Here is a 14,358-nt window from a genome sequence, read left to right on the forward strand (position 1 = left end):
AGGACCGGAGGAGGACAGAATGACACATAAGGGACACAATCAGTATGATTTCATATCTAAACAACCGCATTTTATTTGAAACAGGGTAATAATGGTATGGGTGCATAAAACCAATGACAACAATGAACAGATATTAATAATCCCAGTAAGAGGGGTGTCATTTCACTCCACCTCACTAGGGGAAGATGTTGTGCGGTTTGTGCACATTTCATAATAAAAGTCTACGCTTGAATAAATGGAATAAAAAGACCGAAATTTAAAATGTCAATAAATACTATGTATATTGTAATTTGTATATTGTATATGCTTTTTTAGTTTTAGTAATTGTAATAATGTTTGTTCATTTATATATTTTTTTCCGTTTAAGTACTTAGGTTTTTCATCTATTTAATATTTTATGTTCGCTTTATTACGATTAACAAAAACATACGTTCTCGTTTTAGTTTACAACAACACTTTTTTTATCGCCCCTTAATGTAAACACTTAATAAATGCTCTTGATGAATTGAAAATGAAACGTCTAAATTGTTATAAGGCAGTCTTTCCTGCGCCATTTTTTAATCAGCTGATAATAAATTAGCTTTACATGGTAATATGGGTTTAATTTAATTTTATACTCACGCTTATTTATGGAGAAAACGCGTAAGGCATGATGGGAATTGTAGTTCTTCACACTGCCTTGCGTTAAGCTTAGAAGAAGCGCGTGGAAGTTGAAGTGAAAGTCCGTGTGCGTTCAACCACACAATTCCTCGCGTTTTGCGTTTATGAACCTGCAAACAGCTGCTGTAATTTCCACATAGATGTGCGAGAAACCTATTTTGTGTGATACAAAGTCCTCGGGCGGGTAAGTTTGTATGCGAGTTGCATGTCAACAGCATAGCAAAACAACTAGCAAACTCTTCCTGTTTCAGTGCTAACGCGCTACTGCATGTAGTTGCGGTAGGTGTCTTAATTGTATATCCATTAACATCAGTTTGTTTCATTATTTTAACTTTTATTATTTTCGCCTGGTTAATTATGTAAACTGGTTTTATTAAAAACCTTGTAGTTGTGTGTGTGTGTGTGTGTGTGTGTGTGTGTGTGTGTGTGTGTGTGTGTGTGTTTGTGTGTGTGTGTGTCTGTCTGTCTGTCTGTCTATCCATCCATCCATCCATCCATCTATCTATGCAATACAATGTAACATTAAAAGCCATTTTTGAATTTATTATTAAATAGGATCAATTTGATTTACTTATTTATTTATTTATTTATTTATTTCCTTTTAGGAATATGGATTCTGTACATTGCTGGAATAGAGCAAAAGGTGACCAGATACCCACTAGGGCTAAACCCATGTCAGAAACCTTATCCAAACTGGCCCAACTGATCACTTGCATCGAGTACAAACCAAAACAACAGCGGTCTTCCTTTATCTGCAAAGAGTGCGGCGACAAATTCTCCGACCAGAAGAGTCTTGAGTGTCACCAGAAAAGAGAGCATGCCCTGCAAAAGCTCCACGGCTGTCAACACTGTGGTCAAAAATATGCTTTACTCTCTAGTTTGCAGCTACACAAATGCTCTCACGCCTCATCCATGTGCCAGACATGCATGGGGAAACCTCAGAGGGGTTCTTCTTGCCATTCCTGCGGGACTGAATCTTCAGAAGATCCCTTCTATCATGACAATAGCCCCTATGCGTGCGCTCCATGTGGACAAGCCTTCAGCCACAAGCAAGAGCTGCTGCACCACCAGCAGGCCGGAGGCTGTCAGCCTGCCAAGACTCTCAAACCTCCTCCACCTTCAAATGCCTCCTTGTCACCGTCTCCTCCAAGTGTTAACTCATCTCGTACCACATGCACTTTGTGTCACAAAACGTTCCGTTCTTCTGCTGGACTTGGTTGCCACATGCGCTTTTCCGATGCACACGTGAAAAGCAGCTCAGAGATGAATACAGATGGCATTGTAAGTACACTGAAGAAGAAGAGGAGGAAGAAGAAGGATGAGGAGGAGACGGATTCGAAGGAGGAGGAGGAGGAGGAAGTTCTCATCTCAAGTACATCATTTCCATGCCGTTCCTGTGACAAATCATTTCCTAAGACATCACTCCTTCACCAGCACAGGAAAGAGGAACACCGGCGGGAGATAAAGGTGAGGAAACTGCAGCGAACCTCTTTGAAGACCACCAGGCAAAGGCGGAAAGGTGAAACATATCCATGCCTCCATTGTGGAAAAGAGTTCCTGCACCATCTGACGCGTCGGGCGCATTTTAGACACTACAGCTCTCACCATCAGACCCACCTCGAGCTGAGTGGCAAATCATCCGGCGCTGACGCAACCAGGTTCCACCCAAAGGCAGCGAAGGAGCTCAGACCTTCCCTAGGAAAAAGACCAAGAGGTAGACCTAGGACCAAGAATCTACCGGTTTTGATGGAAACCAAGCAAAAGGAAGAAGAGGAAACGGATGAGCTGGATGATAGTGATGAAGATGAGGATGCCGAGTATCCTTGTACTTCATGCGACCAGGTCTTTAGCTCCAAAGCTAAGCTGCATGTCCATGAGAAAGTCCATGAGGAGTTCCCTGAGGAAGTCCCAGAGGAACGCCCTCCACCAGCCGACACGTGCAGGAGTTGTAGTGTGTGTACAGGTGGCATTCCCCTCGCTGAGATTCTAGAAGATTGTGAAAAGAAAGTCTATCACTGTGTGCCTTGTGCCAAGGCGTTCATAGCCCTGAACGCTTTTCTAGAGCACTGCCAGACGCATCTGATCCGTGAACATGAAGATGAATTCAGTGATGATTAAAAGAGCTTCCTTTTTTTTTTTTTTTTTTTTAAGAAATTGTTCACTCAAAAAAAAAAAAAATTAAAATCTAATTTTCTCACCATCATATTCTAATCATGTTAACTGTTAGTATTTTTTTTTACAGAACATACTTGTTTTTTTTTAAGAACAATTGCATACATTAGACAAAAAGCACCTTAAAGTGCTTCTGAAAAAAAAGTGAATATTCTTTGCATTTTTGTGTATGCATATACATATAATTATGGAACTGAAATTCTTTGGTGAACTATTCCTTTAAGAATGAAATCTCTGGCATCATTTACTCACCCTAATGTCGTGGAACACAAAAGTCGATTGTTTTGAAAAACATTGGTAACCAAACGTTTCGATTCCCATTGACTTCCATTATATATTTGTCCATTTAATGGAAGTCAATTTCACTAAAACTATTACAGACATTTTTCAAATTATCATATTGTATGTTCCACATAAACATGCTGACATAAGGGTAAATGATGACAGGGTTTACATTTTGGGTGAACTGTCCCTTTAAGGGCAGGAAAATCAGTCTGCAGATGTTCAGGCTATCAGAAATTACATTCATCAGGCTTTTTTGGTTTTGGTAAACTGTCTGAATATTAACACACTTTTTTACAGGTCTTGATTTCTGTGGTTCGTGAGGTATAATGTTGTTTACAGGGATACTCACTTCCACTAATCTGAGCCAAACTGCCAGAAAAATAATAGAGGCCTTTGATAAGATCAACAAGCCAGATACGGGTACCTAATGAAAACCACTTCAACTCAGTGCATGTTTCTGCTTTAGGATCAATGTTCTCCGTACCTCTATACCCGTGTAGAAGTCATATCCATTATGTTACTTTGAGAATATGGTGAATTTAATATTTTGACATAAACATACGTGTTTTCAAGATGGCCAGTGCCTTACTGAAAAACAAAACCTGCTTGATGTATGTGCTGCTGCTTGTGATCTGTCAAGTTGGAGGATATAATATCTTTGTATCTGCTAGATTCGGCTACTGAAGTGTTTCAGCTTGTTTTATTATATAGCATTTTACTTACGTTGAGAAATTTCTGTTTGTGTTTCCTAAACTACATGAAACAAAGTAAACCTTATTCTTATAAAGTTGTAGAAGCTTTACAGATAGTAGCATGCCTTATATGCATTATATTCTATGCTATCAGACCAAATATTGCTAGTTTAATTTAATAACTTTCTTACTAGACTGGATAAAATCTGGATGAACTCGGATTAGGTGACTCGTGCAACAGAATAAGTCCATTTTATTGTTTAATTTGTATATCAGGGGTCCTTACCTTTAATAATCTTCATTTGTTTCTTTTGTTTTATCTAACACTTCTAACAATTTAATTTTTTTCAGCTTTGTTTTTTTGCACTGACTTTTTTTTTGTCTTTGAACACTGTGTAATATTCACTTTATGTTTCAAATTGTAAATGATGTCGTGCAAAAGTGTAAGTGCAAATATAACTATACCCCCCCCCCCCCAATCAAATCTATTATTAAGAACATATACTGGAGGCTTTTTAAATTTAGTTTTCTTCATTACTGTCTGCGTGTGTTTACCGTACTTCTGGCTACCTCCAGTATCACCTGCTTTGACCCAAGATGTGTGATTTTTTTTTTTTTTAAGAATATTTGTCAGAAAATTTACCTCATGTTAAGCATTGCATTGGCATTGTTTTTGAATAAATTGAATAAAAGGTTTGTTAGTTTCTGTTGCTATTTTCGTCGCTTTAAAATAGAAACACACACCAGTAGCCCAAATGTGGCATTAAAGTTTGAAGTGGAATATATTAGTTTTCCTAAAGAAAAAGAAAAATTACCTTGTGCAATGTTATTGAAGTTCATCCTCCGCTACAGTAGGGGGCGATATTGCACATGATGACATGTTAAAAAAAATCCCGCGACCTAGTACTACTACGCCACTTCCGCCACTGTTCATACATTGTTTGAAACGTGTTTTAAACGTTTTTGTTAACAACACTAACGAAAAGTGTTGATCTAACGAAATAAACATGAGCAAAGCACACCCACCCGAGTTGAAAAAGTAAGTATTTCAAGCCTTTTGTTGATTGTGATCGTAAATCTATTAGAAATGCGTTGAATTTGAGCATAGCGTTATTCTACTCGCGCTAGGCGGTTTGTCTGCATTTATTTAGCAAACAAACGTACATAATGTTATTCAAATTTAACGCGGAAAACCCACTTGCTATTTCATTTTGTTACAATTTCGTATGAATTAGGTTTAAATGTTTGGTCCAGTATCTGTAAACCAGTACTTGTTTTGTTCTCGTCTTATAGGTTTATGGACAAGAAGCTTTCACGTGAGTATATACAAGATTTTCTCACAAAATATTATCCAGTAAAAGAAAAGTATATGAAATCTGGGAATCTCCGTAATAATATCCTAGAAATATTTAATTTTAACAGTATGTGATTGCAATTTGTAATCAAAATAAATCTATGGATGTTCTAATAAACCCAGATGATAACTCCGTTCTGAATCTCTGTCGATACTGTGTGCGTTTCTTCTATAAAGATGTTGTTTTCATGCACACTTTCAGTGAAGCTCAATGGTGGCCGTCATGTTCAGGGCATCTTGCGTGGATTTGATCCCTTCATGAATCTGGTCGTGGATGACTCTATAGAAATGGCTCCTGGAGGACAAATGAACTCTATTGGCATGGTGGTCAGTACTTAATATCACAATCTGTTATCAAACCAAATACATAACTGATGGTGAAGCAAAAGTGACTGGCACAAATATCATGTAGATAGACATTATGTTCAGGTAGAAGTTCTATTGTTAGATTTAACTTATCATGGCATGTGCCTTGCGCTGCTTTATTTAACTTTTATTTTTATTATATGTCTTTTTTACATGCCCTTATTGTATAGCTGTATTTTATATTTGATCTAGATTTTTAGGCTCTACTGTCAGTGTTATCTGTATGCACCAAGGGTCTGAGAGTAACGCGATTTCAATTCTCTGTATGTATTTACTGTACATGTGGAATAATTGACAATAAAGCAGACTTGATTTGACATTCAGTATATCATTTAAAGATCAGTGATGTGATGTGATGTGTTTTGTTCTGTGCAGTGATGAATGCTCTTTTGTGTCTCTTCAGGTGATCAGAGGAAACAGTATAATCATGTTGGAGGCTCTTGAACGAGTATAAGGATGATGCCCTTTTTCTTTTCCTGTATTTGTTTTTTTTTTTTTTTGTATCCAGCAAATGTGGAAAAAATTTCTCATTTATGTTCACCACACTTTATTAAAGCCGAACTCTTTGATTCTGTTAAAGTATTGTTTTATAAACACCTTTCTTGTTTTTATGTACATTACTATGTCTGTAGAAATTTGTGTACACAATTCATACATTTTTGTGAATAAATGGACTATGGTGTGATCAATCCAAACTCTTTCTGTAATTCACTTTTCATTAATATTCAAACTGTGTCAACAATTCCTTGACTTGGTATCTGTATGCATTTGAACAAATCAATAATCATAGGATTTCAAAGAGCTGTAAAATTTGCCTGAAAACTGAAATGTACAATTAGTCCTTGTCTAATCTAGCAGTATTAGATATATTTTTCTGTTGCCTTGATAGGATAGGATATAATAAAAAATGTATTGGTCCAAAAAAATAAATTGTTTAAAAATGTCTGCAATAAATTAGAAAAATATGTTTGTTGTTTTCTAAATGCTGACGCTATACTTCACTTTCCAGCCCTGTGTTGTGTGATGGCTTTATTTACTAAGTGTAGGTAAGACGCAATCAATCTTCTGATGCGAGACTTTTATTTTGTCGGATAGTTAACCGGATTCGCCCGTGACGTCACGCGGCTAGTGCATGTGCGCGACGCGTGCACTGAGGCGGAGTGGAGAGTAGTGATGTCGGAGGAGGTTGGGAGGAAAGTGCAGGCGGTGGTGGACCGTGTGAATCAAGCGGTTTCCCGGCGACCGAAGGTCAGTTTGCATCGCTTTCTTTTGGAACCGAAACAATATATTCTTGAAACACTAATAAAAACAAAAGATCCACTCGTGCTCACCGTGTTGTAATGACAGGGTTATGTAATTTGATCAACCTTTACACACACGCGAGCTCCATATAGTAACAAGGGATGATTGACAGCTGGTTAAATATAGCTAATTTATTATTATTATTATTATTTTTTGTAATACATTGGATTCATAAAAGTGTTGGAAAATATTCAGAATGACGGTATTACATTTGAATAGTGAATGAATGCATGTTGAATGAAATATGTGATTCTCGGCAGTCACGCTCCTGCAAATGAAATCTGCATGACATGAGCCAATTACATGCACTTCAAACTCTGACATTACATTGAGTCCTTACATTTCACTGTGTACACAAGGAGCATTGTCACGTGAGGATTTTAAGTTGGATGGTGGTTAAAATAAATCATATGTTATTGTGTGTACAGTTGTGGCCAAAATTAGTAGGCTATACACTAGTATTTTCACCAACTAAAAAAATATTTTAAGTCGGTTATTTCTATCTTTGACTGTAGTGTGTCAGTAGGGAATATCAGTTTACATTTTCAAACATTCATTTAGCCTTTAATTGTAATAATCCAGTGAGATTTTTGTCTGACAGCAGCCAGTGCTCCACACAGAGATCTGATCTGATCATCATCAGTCTGTCTGGAATAACATGAAGAAACAGAACAAACTGAGACAGACTCAATCCAGAAGAACTGTGAGAAACGTCTCCAAGACGGCTTCAAGAAACCTTTCTGCAAAGCTACAGTACTGTGCAAAGTTTTAGGCACTTAAATAATAAATTATTTTCTTTATCAATTAACTTATTTCAACTAAATTAAATCAACATTTGTTGTGAGCATCCTTTGCATTTATAGCAGCTTTTGACCGAGGTGCAGTTGTGCATAGTTTTTCAGGGAGCTTTGCAGGAAGGTTTCTTGAAGCATTTTAGAGAGCACTGGCTGCTGTCAGACAAAAATCTCACTGGATTATTACAATTAATGGCAAAATGAATATTTGGAAAATGTAAACTGACATTTTCTACTGACACACTACAGGAAAAGATAGAAATAACTGACTTAAAACTATTTTTAGCTGGTGAAAATATTAGTGTTCTAATAATTTTGGCCACCACTGTATATGTTGTATAATCTGTATATATTGTATATTAAGAAACAATATTTAACATAAAATATATTAACCTTTTACAATAACTATTGCAAAATTTGCCCCCCACAATCAATTCTAGTTGGGCAAATATTGTATTAAGAAAAAGTTTTTCCAACGCTGCTCTTAAACACTAAGCAGTAAGCTTAGAGACAGGATTTTACTTTTCTCTTGCAGACGTTACCATGTATAGCCCCTCGTCTGGTAGCGGTTAGTAAGACTAAACCACCAGAGATGGTGGTGGAGGCTTACAAACATGGACAACGAAACTTTGGAGAGAATTATGTGAGTAAATAAATAAGTATGCATGTTTTGAAGCGTGGTCACTTATTTCATATTAAATATCCCCTTTCTCCACAGGTAAATGAACTTATTGAGAAAGCTTCCCATCCCCTGGTATGAAGTCAAACAAATTGACATGTATTTGAGTTGTTTTTGATCAAACGTCTTGATCAGTGCAAAACATCTTTGTAGGTTGTCTCATCATGTCCTGAAATTAAATGGCATTTCATCGGTCATCTGCAAAAGAATAATGTCAACAAACTCTTGGGTGAGCAAAGCGGTTTAACTTTTAGCCTGACTTTTAAATACTAGATTGACTGGAACTATTTAGATATGTTAGACTAATAGGTTTAGGACTTTATTTCTGTTTTATCCTGAATTAACCCACATTCATCAATCATAGGTGTCCCAAACCTGTATATGGTAGAGACAATAGACTCTGTGAAACTGGCTGAAAGAGTCAACAGCTCGTGGCAAAAAATGAGAGCTGCAAACACACAGCGGTTAAAGATTATGGTTCAGATCAACACCAGCGGAGAGCAAAGTGAGTGTTTTCACCCAAATCTTCAGCTCTGAAAATCTGCCAGTATTTTGCTATTTTATAAGAATTAAGAATCAAAACCTTACAAATTGTATCTTTCATTGTTGCTCAGGCCTGTTTTTAATATTTTTTTCAACACATAAAACTTTCCTTACTTTCAGGCACAATATTAAAATGGTTGAAAACCCATTTGAACTCTTAATGAGACATTAGTCAGTAGTACTGTACAAATGAAATGTCCCTAAATGCCTTACAGCTGGATCTTTGCCTGCTTACATTGTTACGAAATCACTTGCGGTGCTTTGTATTTTATCAGATGTTTGTGAAATGTAAAGATTCACTGTTGGGAACATCATACTGGGTTTCAGGTTTTTATGCAACTTTGTTGCAAAAGCCCATATCAAAGGTTCAGATGTTGTTTGAGTCGCTTTCGAACAGGATGTGAATGTCACAGTGGGCACATGTCTAACAAAAACAGTTAAGCGTTATGAAATCTTTTCTCAGTGTATCAGATGACTGTTTTTCTGAAACCTCAGCACGATCGTCTCTCTTGGACATGTTTCATCAGGTAAACATGGCCTGCCTCCCGATGAGACTGTAAACCTGGTAAAACACATTGTGTCTCAGTGTCCTGCTCTTGACTTCGCCGGGCTCATGACGATCGGCCGTTACGGTTACGACCTCAGCGAAGGCCCCAACCCTGATTTCCAGGTGCATCGGATCAGCCGACCTTGCATATTTGAAGATATTTACCAAAATTGGGGATTTTTAGTGTGTCTTATGTGCACCAAGAATGCATTTATATGATTAAATACAGTAATATTGTAAAATATATTAAAATGTAAGTAATATTTATTTCTGTGATGGCAAAGCTGGATTTTTAGCATCATTACTCCAGTCTTCAGTGTCACATGTTCTTCTAGAAACCTTTCTAATATGAAAGTTTGGTGTTCAAGATACATTTCTTGCTATTATCAATGTTGACGACACTTTTGCTGCTTAATAATTTTGTAGAAACTGTTCTTCAAGCTCGCTTCATGCTTAAAGGCTGTTAACATAGCAAGTATGTAAATGAATTGATGTGGTATCTAGATGCTGTTGGAACGTCGTGAGGAAGTCTGTGAAAGTCTGAAGATCCCAGTAGAGCAGGTTGAGCTCAGTATGGGCATGTCTACTGACTTTGAACATGCGGTAAGTGTTGCTTCATTTCAGTATACTCTTCGATTGCATTTTCATTTCATTGCAAAGTCGATTTAGTTCAGTTTGTATTGTTTTCCCAATTAGATCGAGGTTGGCTCTACAAATGTACGTGTCGGCAGCACTATTTTCGGCACCCGAGAATACCCCAACACCCCGAGTCCCAGTCCGGAGAGAAAGCCAAAAGTCGTCTGTGAGGAAGCAGCCAGAAAAATGGACCGGCTCACGGTCACAGAGCAATGAATGATGGGGGAAAAGGTTACTGAACTAAATGTGGGACCTCTTGGGTTTCTTCCCAATGACTGGGCTCACCATTCACCAGTCAAGGGCCTTTAATATATCTTAACTAACACTGCTGACCTGGTCTTCTGTGGCTAAAGAACTAGAAAGAAGTGTGATTTAATAACTGGATTACTACATTTACTTTCTGAAGGTGTTTTTATTGTCGAAAGCTCTCCAGAAGTGTCCTCCAGCCCTCTGTAAATTTCTTAAGCTTGGTTTTGCGATAATTTTTATAACAGATACAGGGTCAGCACATGCTCAGCTTGGTTGTGCCAATCATAGATGTGAGGTATAATTTGTCTTTTCCGTTAGATGTTAGTAACCCATTTTAGTGGCTAATTAAAACAATAGGATGTATTATTTTTGTTTTCTAGAAGTGTGTAGGTGTAGTTTATAGTGTATTTTGTTCACAATCATAAATGTAAATGATATAAATAGCACATTTATTGTATTGCTTCAGTGTCTACTTGTTGCAGTGAAAACTGTGTCGATGAGATGTGTCAGGACTGATGTGTGTGTGTGTTAGGGCTGTGCAAAAAATCGAATGCGATTTTCATGCGCATCTCATCAGTAAAGATGCTCCTGTGATTAGAAGTATATCTCCAGCACGTGCGTTCAGATCAGGGTTGGCAGGTTTTCACAACAAATCCTGCCCAGTTATTTCTTAAACCTAGTCCAAAACTAGCCCAATCGCGTTTCCAGGAGGTTCCCCGATAGAAATTGCTTCCCGGGGTTAAAATATACATTTTTGGAAGGGTTGCCTTGGTAAAATTCGCATTTTAGGGGCTAAATATCACGTTATTTGTATTGGGGTTGTTTCAAACCGCGGACATGAAAAACAATCGCAGACTTGGCAACACTGGTTCAGGTGGAGGCAGTTACTACACAGAGCCTAGTCTACCGACAACTAACACAAAATTGTTTTTAAAATCGACAAAGAATCGTCTGCGATTTTAACATCGATTTTGTGTAGATTGTCAGTGAATTACGGCTCGGTGTAGGTAATGCCAACCAGTGTTGCCAAGTCTGTGGTTGTTTTTCATGTTCGCGGGTCGAAGTGACATTGTGTCACTAAGTATCACAACGTGATATTTAGCCGCTAAAATGCGAATTTTACCAAGGCAACCCTGCTAAAAAACGTATATTGTAACCAGTGTTGGGGGTAATGCATTACAAGTAACGCGAGTAACGTAATCAGATTACTTTTTTCAAATAACTAGTAAAGTAACGCATTACTTTTTAATTTACAAGAAAATATCTGAGTTACTTTTTCAAAAAAGTAACGCCAGTTACTTTGTATTCCCATTTTTTGACTGACAATCCTCCTGTTCCCATATTGGGAGAAATCGGAAGTATGGAGGCGTTGTGTGCGCTGTGTGAACATGTTACTGTAGTTCTAGACTAAATGTGAATGTGCATTAATTCATCCCACTCCCAAAAAAAACAAAAAACAAAACATTTAGTATTCATCAAAATTAATCAAAACAGTGAAATGCAAACTCAGAATATGACGCAAACCTGCTATAACTAAATATATTAAATAACACAAATGTATCTATTCCCATTTTATTAACAGTGTCTTTGCTGCTGACCTTTAATGATCCAGTTTAACCATACTAATAATTAAAAAATGACTTTAGATAAACAAACAATTGTGCTTCATTGTTTTTTTTTATTGCTGAAGAGTGTTGAACCTTCTTCTCCTGTGTTCTACTGTACAGACGTGAATTTACTTTTCCTTCAGCCTGAGGTTTATTCATTACACTTTTTGGTGTGAAAGGGCTTTTACATTTGCTATAAATAGAACTTCTTATATTAAAAACAATCAAGCCCTGCTCATATTTAAAAAGTAACGTGAAAGTAACGCAAAAGTAATGTAACACATAAAAAGTAACTAAGTAACGTATTTAGTTACTTTTTTAGGGAGTAACGCAATATTGTAAGGCATTACTTTTAAAAGTAACTTTCCCCAACACTGATTGTAACCCCGGGAAGCAATTTTTATCGGGGAACCTCCTGGAAGCGCGATTGGACTAGTTTTGAGAAGCAACTGGGCAGAATTTGTTGTGAAAACCTGGCAACCCTGATCAGAACGCACATGCTGGAGATATACTTATAATTACAGGAGCGTCTTTACTGATGAGATGTGCATGAAAATCGCGTTCGATTTTTTGCACAGCCCTAGTGTGTGTGTGTGTGTGTGTGTGTGTGTGTGGTGTTGTCATGTAATTACTGTAGGATTTCATATCATCCGAAACACTGGCGTTGAATTAAGCATTGATCAACAGTCACACTGGTTTCAGTACAGAACACAGAAATTAAGGTGCAATTAATACATAGACAAGCAGTTACATGGCATTTTGGAGAAACTGAGGGTCTGAGGCCTTTTACTATGCGAGAGAGAGATTATCCTGATTCTTGGAAGCTTGTTTAGAAGCAATCACATCATATCTTTATTTAATTTTTTGGGATTAATACAGTATTGTGAAAAGCCAAAACTGAAATTAACATCTTTTTTTTTCAATCTGTGTGTCAAATAGCATCTTGTAACTTAGCAGTAGATAGTTGTACATAAATATTTAATTGATTTAGGTGAGTTGAGCAATAAAACAATAGAAAAATAAATGGTTTGTGTGGCATGTATAAATGCAGTGGTTAACTTTAGTATTTCATATATATTTTAATTAATATATAATTAATTTAATTTGCATTTTCATATAGTCCAATGCGAAAAGGAAAAGACCAACAAGTGGGCGGGCAATATGCTAGCGTTTCATTTTGACGTCAACACGAAACGGCTTCGTATTCGTTTTAAAAACGACTCGTTTCATTGATTCAGAGTCGACTCTTTCTTTTGAGAGACAATAAACTTTTATACACGGTGCACTTTCAGATTTATAACTTTGCAGGATTTTTTCAATTATTTAGAGCTGTGTTACACACTGCATGAAAGGTAATTTTTAGAAATCCATATTAGGGGCACTTCAATAATTTCGTAGAAACTGATTTTTATTTTATTTTCATGAATTGAGTTTAAAAGTACAGTGAAAAAAAGTTCATTCACTTTGATCAATTAAATCCATCCTCTGTGAAAAAAAGTATTAATCTGTTTTAATCTTTAAATCCTTACTGTCCCCAAAGTTTTGAATGTTAGTATATTTATACATAAAATAAATATATTTTTTGCATTCTATTTTAAATTAAGTACATTATGCTGCTCATTCATGAAGAGAGAACTTCTGTAAATTTAAAACACATTTAATTAAAAGAAACAACACCTAAAACTAAGACAGTGTTTATGAATGATGTCAAACAATATAAAGACTGAGTACCAACAAGTGTACAGTTAAGTATCTGCATGCACACTGATGAACAGTTTATTACAAAGCTTAAATGACACTTGAGAATACAGCTGTGTTAGCCTAGAAATAACCTTCAAATTGTCACATTATATGGAGGATTTGTGAATCATGCAAACCAGCATTTCTATAAATAGGTACTTGTAACAAGCCAGTACAAATTTTTCTGAAGATCTTATAAACAACATATATTCTTGAAACTGAAGAACCCAGAAAACCTGAAGTTTTCCTTACAGACATTCCAGTATGTTTAAATGTGGTCAATGCAGTTAATAAATAAAGCATGAAACACAACAACAAAAATCATATTTTGTAAACCACTAAGAAAATTCTTCAAATATGTATTTGTGTTGGTCTTATCAGCTAAAATGCAAGCTATAGTCAATTAGCTTGAATAAATTCCTCTCAAAATCATGAACATCAAACCTATTTGAGAGCCCGAGACAGACAGAATATGAAAACAAAGCCACAGATTGGTCAAAATCTTTAAAATACCTCAATATATACATATTAAAAACGCTAAAATGATTAGCTGGCTTGATTTTCACATTTATCAGTAATGCAACCTTGAAGTCAACAGTAGTTTCCATGTACCCCTAAAGTTCTTCATTTTAAAGGCATAACATTTTGCTATCATACATTTTAGTAAAATGAACAATGTTCTAGATGCTAGACATCCTCTGAGTCTCTACATATCACTGTATGCTGCGTATG

The 14,358-nt window shown here is 36.4% G+C and overlaps 3 protein-coding genes across 3 annotated transcripts; all 3 read left to right on the forward strand.

Annotated features, from left to right (window-relative positions):
• The first annotated feature begins 660 nt into the window (after positions 1 to 660).
• Positions 661 to 3,107, forward strand: si:ch211-148l7.4 (uncharacterized protein LOC563603 homolog). Its single transcript, XM_059528214.1, has 2 exons — positions 661 to 844; positions 1,266 to 3,107. Exons 1-2 carry the CDS (start codon positions 801 to 803, stop codon positions 2,776 to 2,778), a joined length of 1,557 nt encoding a protein of 518 aa, XP_059384197.1. The 5' UTR covers positions 661 to 800; the 3' UTR covers positions 2,779 to 3,107.
• Positions 3,108 to 4,700: 1,593 nt separating this feature from the next.
• On the forward strand, positions 4,701 to 6,224 carry snrpg (small nuclear ribonucleoprotein polypeptide G). Its single transcript, XM_059528216.1, has 4 exons — positions 4,701 to 4,848; positions 5,103 to 5,125; positions 5,366 to 5,490; positions 5,933 to 6,224. The coding sequence occupies exons 1-4, from the start codon at positions 4,817 to 4,819 to the stop codon at positions 5,981 to 5,983; spliced, it is 231 nt and encodes a 76-aa protein (XP_059384199.1). The 5' UTR covers positions 4,701 to 4,816; the 3' UTR covers positions 5,984 to 6,224.
• Positions 6,225 to 6,621: 397 nt separating this feature from the next.
• Positions 6,622 to 10,744, forward strand: plpbp (pyridoxal phosphate binding protein). Its single transcript, XM_059528215.1, has 8 exons — positions 6,622 to 6,777; positions 8,161 to 8,268; positions 8,344 to 8,379; positions 8,458 to 8,533; positions 8,669 to 8,809; positions 9,375 to 9,517; positions 9,899 to 9,997; positions 10,091 to 10,744. Exons 1-8 carry the CDS (start codon positions 6,703 to 6,705, stop codon positions 10,244 to 10,246), a joined length of 834 nt encoding a protein of 277 aa, XP_059384198.1. The 5' UTR covers positions 6,622 to 6,702; the 3' UTR covers positions 10,247 to 10,744.
• The last annotated feature ends 3,614 nt before the right edge of the window (positions 10,745 to 14,358 follow it).

This window comes from Carassius carassius, chromosome 37, assembly GCF_963082965.1.
Source record: "Carassius carassius chromosome 37, fCarCar2.1, whole genome shotgun sequence".
NCBI lineage: Eukaryota > Metazoa > Chordata > Actinopteri > Cypriniformes > Cyprinidae > Carassius > Carassius carassius.

What these genes read in the sequence shown, in the direction of transcription:
- si:ch211-148l7.4 (XM_059528214.1), top strand. Translation starts at nt 801, where the DNA reads ATGTGCGAGAAACCTATTTTGTGTGATACAAAGTCCTCGGGCGG. An exon ending in GATACAAAGTCCTCGGGCGG is followed by an intron (nt 845 to 1,265) that starts GTAAGTTTGTAT and finishes ATTTCCTTTTAG; the next exon opens with GAATATGGATTCTGTACATT.
- snrpg (XM_059528216.1), top strand. Translation starts at nt 4,817, where the DNA reads ATGAGCAAAGCACACCCACCCGAGTTGAAAAA. An exon ending in TATGGACAAGAAGCTTTCAC is followed by an intron (nt 5,126 to 5,365) that starts GTGAGTATATAC and finishes GCACACTTTCAG; the next exon opens with TGAAGCTCAATGGTGGCCGT. An exon ending in TGAACTCTATTGGCATGGTG is followed by an intron (nt 5,491 to 5,932) that starts GTCAGTACTTAA and finishes GTGTCTCTTCAG; the next exon opens with GTGATCAGAGGAAACAGTAT.
- plpbp (XM_059528215.1), top strand. Translation starts at nt 6,703, where the DNA reads ATGTCGGAGGAGGTTGGGAGGAAAGTGCAGGCGGTGGTGGACCGTGTG. An exon ending in TAATGTCAACAAACTCTTGG is followed by an intron (nt 8,534 to 8,668) that starts GTGAGCAAAGCG and finishes CATCAATCATAG; the next exon opens with GTGTCCCAAACCTGTATATG. An exon ending in GCCCCAACCCTGATTTCCAG is followed by an intron (nt 9,518 to 9,898) that starts GTGCATCGGATC and finishes TGTGGTATCTAG; the next exon opens with ATGCTGTTGGAACGTCGTGA.